At 39.3% G+C, this 11,972-nt stretch overlaps 1 protein-coding gene across 1 annotated transcript; it reads left to right on the top strand.

Moving 5' to 3' along the window:
* The first annotated feature begins 344 nt into the window (after positions 1–344).
* On the top strand, positions 345–11,740 carry PTPN9 (protein tyrosine phosphatase non-receptor type 9). The gene is made up of 13 exons (XM_053464724.1): positions 345–619; positions 3,064–3,207; positions 3,860–3,949; positions 4,705–4,841; positions 6,396–6,501; positions 6,595–6,705; positions 8,060–8,382; positions 8,556–8,646; positions 9,276–9,345; positions 9,470–9,548; positions 9,725–9,875; positions 10,468–10,675; positions 10,852–11,740. The coding sequence occupies exons 1-13, from the start codon at positions 587–589 to the stop codon at positions 11,016–11,018; spliced, it is 1,710 nt and encodes a 569-aa protein (XP_053320699.1). The 5' UTR covers positions 345–586; the 3' UTR covers positions 11,019–11,740.
* The last annotated feature ends 232 nt before the right edge of the window (positions 11,741–11,972 follow it).

Below are 11,972 nucleotides of genomic sequence, written 5' to 3' on the forward strand. Positions count from 1 at the left end.
GGGGGGCCTACACCATTTTAGGCAGGTGGTCATAATGGTATGGCTGATGGTGTTTGTGTATATATATATATATAATGTGGGTGTGTTCATGCAATGCGGAAAATACAAACTCATATTAAGTGATTCCCACTTATGTGATTAACAGTATATTACACAATGCATAGTATGTTACGTTACCATATAACCAAATGATATCACTATTTCTGCTAAATGCATGATACCATCTGTTTTGTGTATATGACAATGTTTCACTAATGTTTTGTTTTGTGTATAACTTCCTTTTAAATGATCATCACTGTCTTGTAGGATTAATGGATGCCACTAGAGGGTGTCTGTGGCTTTTACTTACTGTTTTTATGACTGCTTCCTTCTCCTCCACCCGATCTCTAATCTCTAAAACGTCCTCGTTAATATTAAATCTCTTATCCTCCAGCCTTTTATTCTTTGCAGTCCGCATTCTCCATATTTCTTTACTCCTGACTCTGCTTTTTGGACTAGAGCTTACATCTAGTAGACACACCAGTCAAATTATAGGCCGTGAAGGATCCCCGGCCTGGAGTAGAGACCTGGCACCGAGAAAGCAAGCATGGCAGAGGTGCTCACACAGGAGGAGGAACAGGTAATGCAGCTTGTAAAAATGTGCATATGTGTACTCAATGATCAGAAATCTAACTACAAATGTGTACATATTAATGTACACTATGTCACTGGTTCAATTGTAAGAAAACCTATTACATATGTGTTAATAGTAACAAGACATCTGTGCATTCTGCGCAGTATGCAGATCTGTTGTGCATGTGTTGTGTCATATCTACAAACACACATGTATGTGTGTATATGCGTGTATATATATATATATATATATATCTCAATCAGCAAAATATTTTTCTTTGCAGCGTATGTAAATAGACATTCTTTTATCGCTATTTCTTTTCCCTCCCATTTTTCCATTCCTCCCTGCCTTTTTCTTCTTCACTGTCCTTCTGTCTTCCTTTTCTTGCTCTCCTGCCCCCTTAGCTTTCATATCAATCTGCTTTCTTTTCCCACTGCTCTTTTTCTCTTCTCTTTCACCATACTACCATCTTCCTACCTTCTCCCATAAATCCCTCTAGTTTTCATGTGTTTATTCCCTGTGAGTGGACACATTTAGCTCACAGCATTAGCTATACAATATGCAGGACATTGCCAGGTGAGTTAGTAATATAAAAAGTGTCACCTTGCCAGTTCTTAATGCATAACTTATCTGGTGAGGTGGTATGTTTTGATATGAATTTCAACATCTCTGTCTTTCTTTTGCTTTATTGCCCTTTATATTCTATCTGCCTCTGTCTTTTTACTGATCTAACATCTCATCTGTCACCCCATTATCGGTTCCACATCTTTCCTTTCTTTAGCCTTTCACTACTGTCACTTCACATCTCAGTACATTTCGCACTTTCTCTTCCCCAACTATCTTCTTGTGTCCCATTGCAGCATCATATTGTATTCCTGACCCAAAGATCGCTGAGGAGGGCTTCAGATGTTTCTTTGAAGAATATTAGGCAGATTGGCAGCATTGTTTCAGACAGTATGTGATCACCAGCACTAACACAATTAAGGGGGAGCCAAAAGATTTATTATCGAAACCTAACTGTTCTAATGTAGCATTAGAAGCACGCTAAAGAGGCAGATGTTTTGCAAACTTGTCTGTGCTGAATTAGAAGAGATCATAACAGTAGAACTTGGAGTAAAAGAAAACATTGAAATCAATGGAAGCACTTTCCACACATGTACACTGGGGTCTGAACAGTCATCAAGACAGGGCTAACACATCTCTTGCATGGCTTTTATTTGGGGAGAGAGGAAAGGGGCAAATGCATATGAAGAAAACTTAAAAGGACCATGGAGCCGTGCCGTAGCTAGCTCCTTTTGCGCCCGAGGCAAGAATAGAAAATTGTGCCCCCAGCTATTTTTATAGTGGCTATTTTATATTACACACACCTGCCCATAAGCACACATATACATATACACTGCCCTTACACACACATATACACATACACTGCCTTTACACACCACTGCCCATACACACTGCCTTTACACACACCTGCCCATACACACTGCCTTTATACACGCCTGTCCACATACTCTGCCTTTATACACACCAGCCCATAAAACACATATACACATACAATGTCCATACACACAGCTTACAAACACACAAATACCTACACTGCTCTTACACACACCTGCCCATAAAAATATTTACACTCCCCATACACATACACATACATACACCTGCCCACACACACACACGAGCTTACAAACAAATATAAATATATATATATATATATATATATATATAATCACACACACGTACACTGCCCTTACACCCCTTCTCCCCATCTCTTACCTTTCTCATCTTTCTCCACCACCTTCCATTCAATTTTGGGAGCGTGAGGTCCGTCACTTCAGACCTCGGTTTCTGTGCTCCCTTATCGATATGTGCTGGCTGTTGATGCAGAGTGAGTGGATGATGTCATATCCCGGGGCTCAGCGTCGTTTGCCGGTGAATAGTGATTATGGAGCACAGAAACCGAGGACTGAAGTGACAGACCTCGTGCTTCCTAATGTTGGGCTGGTTAGAGGGAGATTGTGATCTCCCTAACCAGTCCTGCAGGCTGTATCTGCTGATGGGGTGGCTATGCACCCCCCTCGTAGCTGCGCCCGAGGCGAGTGCCTCTCACGCCTCACCCTTCCTACGGCCCTGCCATGCGGTGCATTAAAGTGCCTATGATGGCTGAAGTGTCCCTTTAAGATTCAGAAAACCACCTTAACATTTTCTTTTTAATATGCTGTGCATCCAAGCTGATGTGTAACATTTCTTTGCTGCTCTGTTTGTGTAAAAACAAAACTAGTGGGCTGGATTTCTGTTTCACTGTTTGAAAACTAGTCTTTTAATCATAGCAACAAGGGCCATGTTCCTGTTGATTGGAGCATTCAGTTGCTATAAAAGTGCTTTCTATATAGCTATAAGTAAGTGAAACTCACGTGTCGCTCCACACCCATCCCTCTCCTTTTTCACAGGCCACTCAACGGTTCCTGCAAGAAATGAATTCCTGGACATCCTGTCACTCGGTGTCCCCTCTCTCCTGGGATATTGCTGTTAAATTCCTGATGGCTCGAAAGTTTGATGTAGTGCGGGCGATTGAGCTCTTCCATTCTTACAGGGTGAGTGACTGTCATACAGATATTTGACTCACTTGACACCTGTGCAATCTTCTTTTTTTCCTAAAATACACACAAATAATAATGTATTACTTATAGCTTTGCAAACGTCTCTGTATGTAGAATACAAATATACGGTATACAATATACTCTGTATATACCCAACTGCATCATCTATATAATCAATGCTTCCATAATACAAGTGGTTATGTACAAAAGTCATTTTGAGGGAAAGTTTTGTCGTCATAGTAACAAATGGAATATTCCTGCTGATTGGACCACTCCATTGGTTGCCATGGTGATAAGGCCAGCCCATCTGCCACAGATAGCAATCAGGTTTTCCATGGTGCCACTGCTCAGTGGGCCGATTACAAGCGATAGTGCTGTATCCAGCCCATTTGTACTATGGCAGCGTGTGCTTTACAGTACCTGGTGACACGCGTACTTTTGAGCACAGCACAGTGCAGGGATGTGACATCAGTAGACAACAGCCACGGAGGTACGTATTGGGGGTACTGCCCTGCGTCAGGCCAACATAAATACATCAGTAAATAAGCTTTGCATCAGAGTTACTTTTATGCAAATGCCTCTTATCTGTCCTTTTATGTTTTTATATTTTTGTTCATACCATCTCTATTCATATCCTTGTTAATAGGAGACACGGCAGAGAGAGGGAATTGTGCGGCTGAACCCTCTGCAAGAGCCTCTGTTGTCTGAGCTGCTGAGTGGCAAGTTTACTGTGCTGGTAAGAGATCGAGAATCCTGCAGTTAATAGAGCCTGAGATTGACATACCTCCCAAGAAATCGTAGGCTTTGATGGAAGTTGGTAATAATGTTTTGCCCTTACTTTTTTCTGCTTGTGGAAGATCTCAAACATTATTTGGTCATTTTGTCTTATCTTCAATTGCACTAACAATATCCCAAGCATTTTTAAGTGCCCTTGTAATAACTTCTGCCACTTCCACCACACACTCCTTGAATAAAAGGTGTCCCTCCTTAAGACAATGTTTCTTACCCTGGTGTTCCACTTTTCCAGGAGCTTATAACTTACGTTGTTTAAAATTATATCACAGACCTTTACAAAAATACAAATGTTAGTATACCGTGCGTGTAAGTTGCAGTGCGTTTTGTTTTATAAATAGGTTTAGAAATTACTTGGTTTTCAATTTTCATCTTTTTCTCTTTTCTTTCAAATGTCAATGAATATGTCTTGAAAACAAGTAAACGTTCTTCACACACTTACAATAAATGTTCCTCAAATATTTACATCTTTGCAAATGTTTGAAATGGAGTAGGATATTGCCCATCTTGATGTAAATGTGGTTGTCATAGCAACTAATAAGCAAAACCACACAAAAAAAATGTAATTTTATTATTTATAACTTATAGGAAAAGGCAAACTGTCATCCATAATTTGTATGGCAGTATTTATAGTGAGTGTTGTTTTCAAGAAGATCTTAATGGACTATCACTTCTGGCTCTCCATTGTTCTCTCTTCAGAGTGTGAGGGCTCCAACTGGAGCTTCTATAGCCATTTTCTCTGCCAAACTACATCACCCTGCGCACAAGAATAGCAGAGAGGTGCAGCACACTGTTCTTCAAGCTCTCTTCTATCTCTTGGACCGTGCTGTGGAGAGGTGAGATAATACACTAATTTCCTTAAAACAGACTAAAATGCATGGACTTAGACTATAGTTAAATGTTTGGGAAAAAATAAAGGAACATAATAACAATCATCTGTTCCATAGCAGCACATGACATATTACACCGTGTCATTATTTATTCAACAAAAATAAAGCCATAATGGAGAAGCCATCTGTGAAAAATAGTACACCCTTACTGCTTCCAAAGGAATAAAGATGCGAGGTAGACAGGTGCTGCTAATCAAATATCAAATCTTTAACAGTTTGCTGGTCTGGAGAAAAGACATCAGCATTGATTTTAGAGACAGGTGCACAATTGGTCTTAGCTGTCTCAGGCAACTGTGTCTTTTTCATCTAAGTAGAACTTTCTGGGGAAATATCTCCTAATCTAAGGTAAAAGGTGATTCATCTTGAAGAGCTTGTATTCCAAAATTTGAAGGGCCTGAAAATCTCTTGCCACAGACAATTGAAGGCAGCCTGGTGCTCTGTATACAAAATCCAGTATACAAGATCACAGCTCTGGTCAGCATGTCTCTTGGCTGGAGAACAAGAGGAACCGTCCTGCTTTTGAAGATCACACAGTCTTATTGCAAACAAAACAAGCTAGATACTTCATCTTGACTGATGCTTTTTTGGGCATATTAGCAAAAGTATGCAGATAAACAGGCTTAAGGTCAGACATCCTGCAGAATGATAAACCCATAACATTTAACCGGAGATAGGAAACATAAAAGTACACAAAGAGGATGGTTACTTGGCAGTAGTACACAGGAGGTTAGCAAGCTTAGGCAGCAGAAAAGTAGCAAAATACATTAACTGCAGAGAGGTAATTTCAAATGGTGGTACCTAGCTTTTAAATAGATCATCTGAACATGCTGTTGCAACCCATGAGAACTTGTCTATCATATTGTGCAATAGAAGCCCTAGGGTGCTAACACAAGCAGCCTCAATCTTTCATTGGGAACCTAGGAAAGCACTGTCCCACTGAACACCTAATATTGTCGAATTTCATCCTCAGAACAGCCATCCCAATCACTCAGATGTTCCCAATATATTTTCGCTTGGGGCTGGATTCACTTTTTGTCTATATGATTGTTGCTCTTGTCTGTGAGGTTGGTGTGCTGGGTTAAGCAAAATAGCATGAGCTTAGCAGGCCTGCACATTATTTATCTTGCAGGTCACAGTTTTCTGTGAGCCAGAATCTTAAAATTAGTGTCCCTTTTCCTGGCCGTCCCCTAAGTCTCATGCCCCATTTCTTTCTTTAAGAGATGTCACATTAGCCACTAGATACTTTTCTCACAAACACCGGTGTAAGGGAGCCATGTATAGATGCCTTGATGACCATCTATGATAATGGGTTAAGTGTAGCTTGCATAAATGGCGTAGACAGCAATTGAATCTTTACTTTTACATTTAGCCGAGTATGATAGATATTGTCCACCAGCAGCTGGTCAATAACAGAAAATTTCATTTGTGTTATGCACTCACAATACATGTGTAAAAAAGGCTTGTGGCTCTTGTGGATAATGACTTGCGCTTTGCTTGCAGCCCCGACACACAGAGAAATGGCCTGGTATTTATCTATGACATGGGTGGCAGTCAGTACAGCAATTTTGAGCTGGATCTAAGCAAGAAAATTCTGAGCCTACTGAGAGTAAGTGAGTTTACCATGCTTCCAAATGCCACACAGATTATCCAACTAATGTTCTGCTGGTTGACTGCGTGTGTACATCTGCTCTTGTTCTAGGGTGCCTTCCCTGCTCGTCTGAAGAAAGTTCTTATTGTGTCACCACCAGTTTGGTTCCGAGTCCCTTATTCTATCATCAGCCTGTTACTAAAGGAGAAGCTGAGAGAAAGAGTGAGATAACACCTGAAAACTATAGTACATGTGCTACTGTGTAAAGAATGTATTGTGTTATTCGTTTAACCACTGCTTACACGCGTATGATTAATATAATACCCCTGTGTTCAGGAGTCCATTCTGGCAAACTAATTAGAAATGGCCTTGTTGACCTTAGAGGGTCACATATATCTCCCATAAAATACTCACAAATACAGATATTGCACACACTGCGCTCCTCCTGTAAACCTAGGCTAAACTATCTGATTAAAACAAATCAATAATCAACAAATCAAACAATAAGTGTCACAAACTGCAGGCAAAAAACCGACAGACTAGTTTTAAAGGTGTTGGCCCATCAAAAACCTTGGCCATGATTGTCCCTTTTATCTTCTCTCTCCCTATTGCAAATAGCGCTGTATCATAGGCATATACCTTTTAAAGGACACTCTAGCCATTATATGTACTTTAATAAACTCGCCACTAGTCAGATATACCTGCGCTGGTGAATGCTTCATGCAAATATCTGTTTAGACCCCCGTGTGCATGTGTTAAGGACGCCCGTTGATCTCAAAGGGAGCTTTTTCCTGCCGCTAATTGACTGTTTAAGCTGTCAATTAGTGACAGAAACATACTCCTATTGTTTTAATTGGAAGTACTTTCTGGTCATTGATTGACTGCAAATTAGTGGCAAGAAATTTCGGATCATGGAGAAAGAAATGTATGCAGAATGACTTTCGGGTCTTTTTTTGGGGGAGGGTGCTTATTAAAGTACTCACAGAATACTTTAAAATGCATTCTTCTATAGTAGGCGTGTTGGGGACATTAAACAATCCCTTAAGAGTGAAGCTATTTCTTTCTATAGAATACACGTCTATCTCACATTGTGCCTCTCATACAGATATATTACAATCAAATGCGGCAGTGATTCACCATGATGTGCTTTCTCTAATATTGACACGTTTTCCTGATTTCACATTGACCGTATGCATCCTGCTGGCTTTTGTGTCAGATGCATAGAGCTACCTCTCACCTTCTCGAAGGATGCAAGATTTAGTAATCATTAGATTGTTTTGATTTAATTTACTGGACTCAAGTCAGAATAACTACTTGTATGTTTTCACTTACCATGAGTATAATCTGATCTTTATAAAACATTTTATGAGTGTAGGTGGGAAATATTGACTGTGGACGTGAGTTACATTTAAATGAATTAGGGTAACATCTTATAATTAAGCTTCTGTTTAATTATGTTATTGTGTGGTTTGAAATAGTGTTCTAAATATATGGGTATAAATACTTACTGTGTGTGTATGAGAGATCCATCTGTATGAATGACATGGCACATCACTATTTATTTTCTTTTCTGCAGGTGTACATGGTCAATGTGAGTGAACTTCTCCAGCACTTACCTCCACAGTGTCTCCCTGAATCTCTTGGAGGCCTTCTTCCTTGGGACCCTGGCACGTGGAACTGCCTCCTTCTCCCAGCACGTGCTGGCAGACCAGACCCTCTAGATGAATTGGTGATGGTTCTGGGGGAAAGGACAGGAGGCAGCGTGCACCGACCAAGCCCTGGAGCAATGACCTTGACTCAGTTGAAAGATCGCATAAACTCTGTGGGAAGATGTGGGATTTATGAAGAGTATGAGGAGCTGAGGAAAGAACAGCCTGAGGGAACATTTACTATTTCATTGTGAGTGTTTGGAATTAGAGGACTATTTGTGAATGTGCTGAGACGGCAAGGAAATGCAGATGATGCTTGATAACGTTTGGTGCTAGAGTGCCAGTACAGATAAGACGTGTAAACCTTTGACGGTCTTTGAGTAATTCTTTAACTCTTTAACTAACCATTCGTGTGCATCCTAGGGCTGCTCTTAATCGTCATAGGAATCGCTATGGTGATGTTCCATGCTTGGACCAAACTCGTGTCAAACTGAAACGTGTAAACTGGCATGAGGTAAAACAAGATATATATCCATTTTCTAGTGAGCAATACAATGAAAGCTAACTATATGTTCTAGAATAAAGGTGGGGGTATTGAAAAGTAAATGTGTATTTGAGAGAAATTGTTGATTACTTGTCTAAGGTATGTTCTGCACAGACTTATTTATAAGGTTGACCCTTCATAATCCATAGTTAGTGCTGTTATAAGAAATGTTTTATCTCACACGAACTCCCCAATAACTCACATTTTAGTAATTAAACCACTATCATGTGTATTCACTAACTCAGAAATTTGTAGAATAGTGGAACGTATCAAAACTCTGGTATTTCCATTTATCGTGATAGTTCCATTTACCAGTGAACATCTCTTGCAAGAAGCACTGAGAAGACCCTGTGTAATATATCATTTAATCTCCCCAAATTACTGTGCATGATGCAGGACCTACACATCCTTTCTTGTGGGAGAAATCCACTGAGGTTGACCTATCATGATAAATGCTGATATATGGTAATTGATATGCCAGACTCTCCTTCAAACCCATGGGTTGGTTTCAATATACATAGTGATATCAGGTAGCTGAACTGTTCAAGTCTCCTGGAAACTCTTTGGGTATGAAAGACATCTGTGTTTTGTTTTCACAGCGCTCTGATTATATAAATGCCAGTTTCATGGATGGATATCTACAAAAGAATATGTACATTGGGACACAAGGTATGACTTCATGCATTTAGCAATATGCATGCATGTGGGGCAGACTATCTATCTAGATATTTCTCTAACTTTAAGCGTGATAGAGTACCTTTTATGTATATGTGCCTGTCTATACAATTGCTAGGACCTATGGAAAACACATTCCCAGATTTCTGGCAGATGGTCTGGGAGCAAAATGTACTGGTGATCGTCATGACAACAAGGTCAGTAACTGTTGACTGCTAGTGTGCGTTCAATATAAGTGTTGGTTCTTTTTTTTTCTTCACTTTTATTTAAACATCTTCCTATAACACACTGTTGCTTTAGTATTTTCAATTCCTCCATATTTCTTGTTTTCCCTTCCTCTGCAGTTATCCATCTGTCCCCTTGACTTTTACAGGGTTGAAGAGGGTGGTCATAGAAAATGTGGTCAATACTGGCCTTTGCCCCCTGGATCTGTTGCAACATATGGAATTGTCATGGTTAGCAACAAGGCCACAGAGAACCATCAACACTATAGAAAGTGTATCCTGGAGTTGAGCAGTCGACAGGTACCACCACCACACTTTTTTCCTATTGTCCCTCCCAATGTGCACTCCTTTTCTTTTCTCTCTCATTTGGTTTTCTCTCTGGCTCACTTTAGTTTGTTCTTTCACCCCTCACTTTGTTCTCTTTCCTTTTCTTGTCACGTTGGGCATGTGAGCATGAATGTGCATGCATAAGTATATGTCAGCATGTAATTCTATGTATAAGTGTAGGTGGGTATGAATGCCTTCAATCAGCACCAAGTACCATGCTAATCTAGTAATGAGTCTGATGCAATTTGTCTGCTCAAGGCAAAACAATAAGGTGTGTAGAACCCAAAAACATGCCGATATAATGACAACAGACTGGTATTAGGTACCTTATTGTTATTCAGCATAGACAAGAAACATTATACAGTGCATTCACTAAACTGGGAGATTGCCACATTAGTCGCCTACAAATTCCCAGCTTAGTGAACACCTCTCTATGCAAAATGAACTTTTCAGTGCTGGTCTGTGGGCTTATCTGGCACTTCTCGACTGTTTTTTTTGTTTTTTTCTCTCTCTCACTCTTATCGATCTTTTTAACTTCACCACAATTATATTTTCTGTGTCTTAGAGCAGAGAGAAAAGAATTATTAGTCACTTGCAGTTCCTGAGCTGGCCAGATTTTGGGGTACCTAACTCAGCTTCTGCACTTATCCACTTTCGGAATGTCGTGAAGAAAGAACAAAAAAGACTGGTGAATGACCTAGGAATGCGCTGGAAAGGTCCACCAGGGGGACCACCCATTGTGGTGCATTGCAGTGCAGGAATTGGAAGAACAGGTACTTAATGAGGGTCAAAAGCTTTAGATTAGGACAAAGGGAGTGGGGCAGCGGGACAGGATAATAGAGAAAAGGAACATGAGTGAATTCTGTGAATAAAACAATTTATAAAACATAGGATGGGGTGATGAAAGGGACAATTCACAAGTATTCCTGAAAACTCTTTTAACCCATAGGTACCTTCTGCACTTTGGATATTTGCCTATCCCAATTGGAGGATGTGGGTTCCCTGAACATCAAGCAGACAGTGCGAAGAATGCGCAAACAGAGAGCTTTCAGCATACAAACTCCAGAGCAGTTCTACTTCTGTCACACAGCCATTCTAGAAAACACTGATAGCTGATAGTTAACCCTGCAATATTCTGCCAAGAGGGACCAAGAACCGATGTAGAGACCACCACAAGGTTATAATTATGTGCGGTACTGTGAAGGCAACAAGGCACCGAAATTATGATAGCTTAGCTATTTAGTGCCTTATTGGACTGATACACAGCAGTTTTATTACACTATTGGAGACCAACCATCATGTAGCATAATACTGAATAGAGTTGTCTTTCACAACGGCTTACCACTAACAATATACATAAGCATCATGTACCCATCTAGGAATACAATTGATGTCCTCTCATTAATACAATAGTTACGACAAAATTCGCTTAATTACACAAACACACATTTTACAGAGGCATCCACCTATGACATGTTCAAACTTACTTTATATTTTTTAGGTCACTTTAATAAGCTATACACATACTATATAATTAAGCTTATTTTGATATATTCAATTTGCCAAGCTGTTCAGAAAAAAGTGTGTTCGTACATATATGTATTTATAAAATTATAACATTCTCTTAATTGACTGTTTCTGAACCTAGGCCAAAATTCACAATTTATACATATTGTGAATGCAATGTAAGGTATAGCATATGACATAACCCATTAATACCAATATGGATTGTAAAAGACGAGGATCAGAAGGCAAAGCACACAAAGCAAGAAAAATTGGATGGGCACATTCATTACAAACGAGAAGCGGAATGTAACATATTAAATGAACAAAGAAAAGGGAATAGCTAAGACCCCAGTGTGATTATTTGTGCACTGTATGTTACAAACTATATATATATATATATATATATATATATATATATATATATATATATATATATATATATATATATATATATATATATATATATATATATATATATTATATGACCAGCAGAATACTTTCCAACTTTGTCCTTAAATACTTGTATAAATGTACAGAATAAAATAAAAAATGCTTATAATCCAT

This window comes from Spea bombifrons, chromosome 4, assembly GCF_027358695.1.
Source record: "Spea bombifrons isolate aSpeBom1 chromosome 4, aSpeBom1.2.pri, whole genome shotgun sequence".
In the NCBI taxonomy this organism is placed as follows: Eukaryota; Metazoa; Chordata; class Amphibia; order Anura; family Pelobatidae; genus Spea; species Spea bombifrons.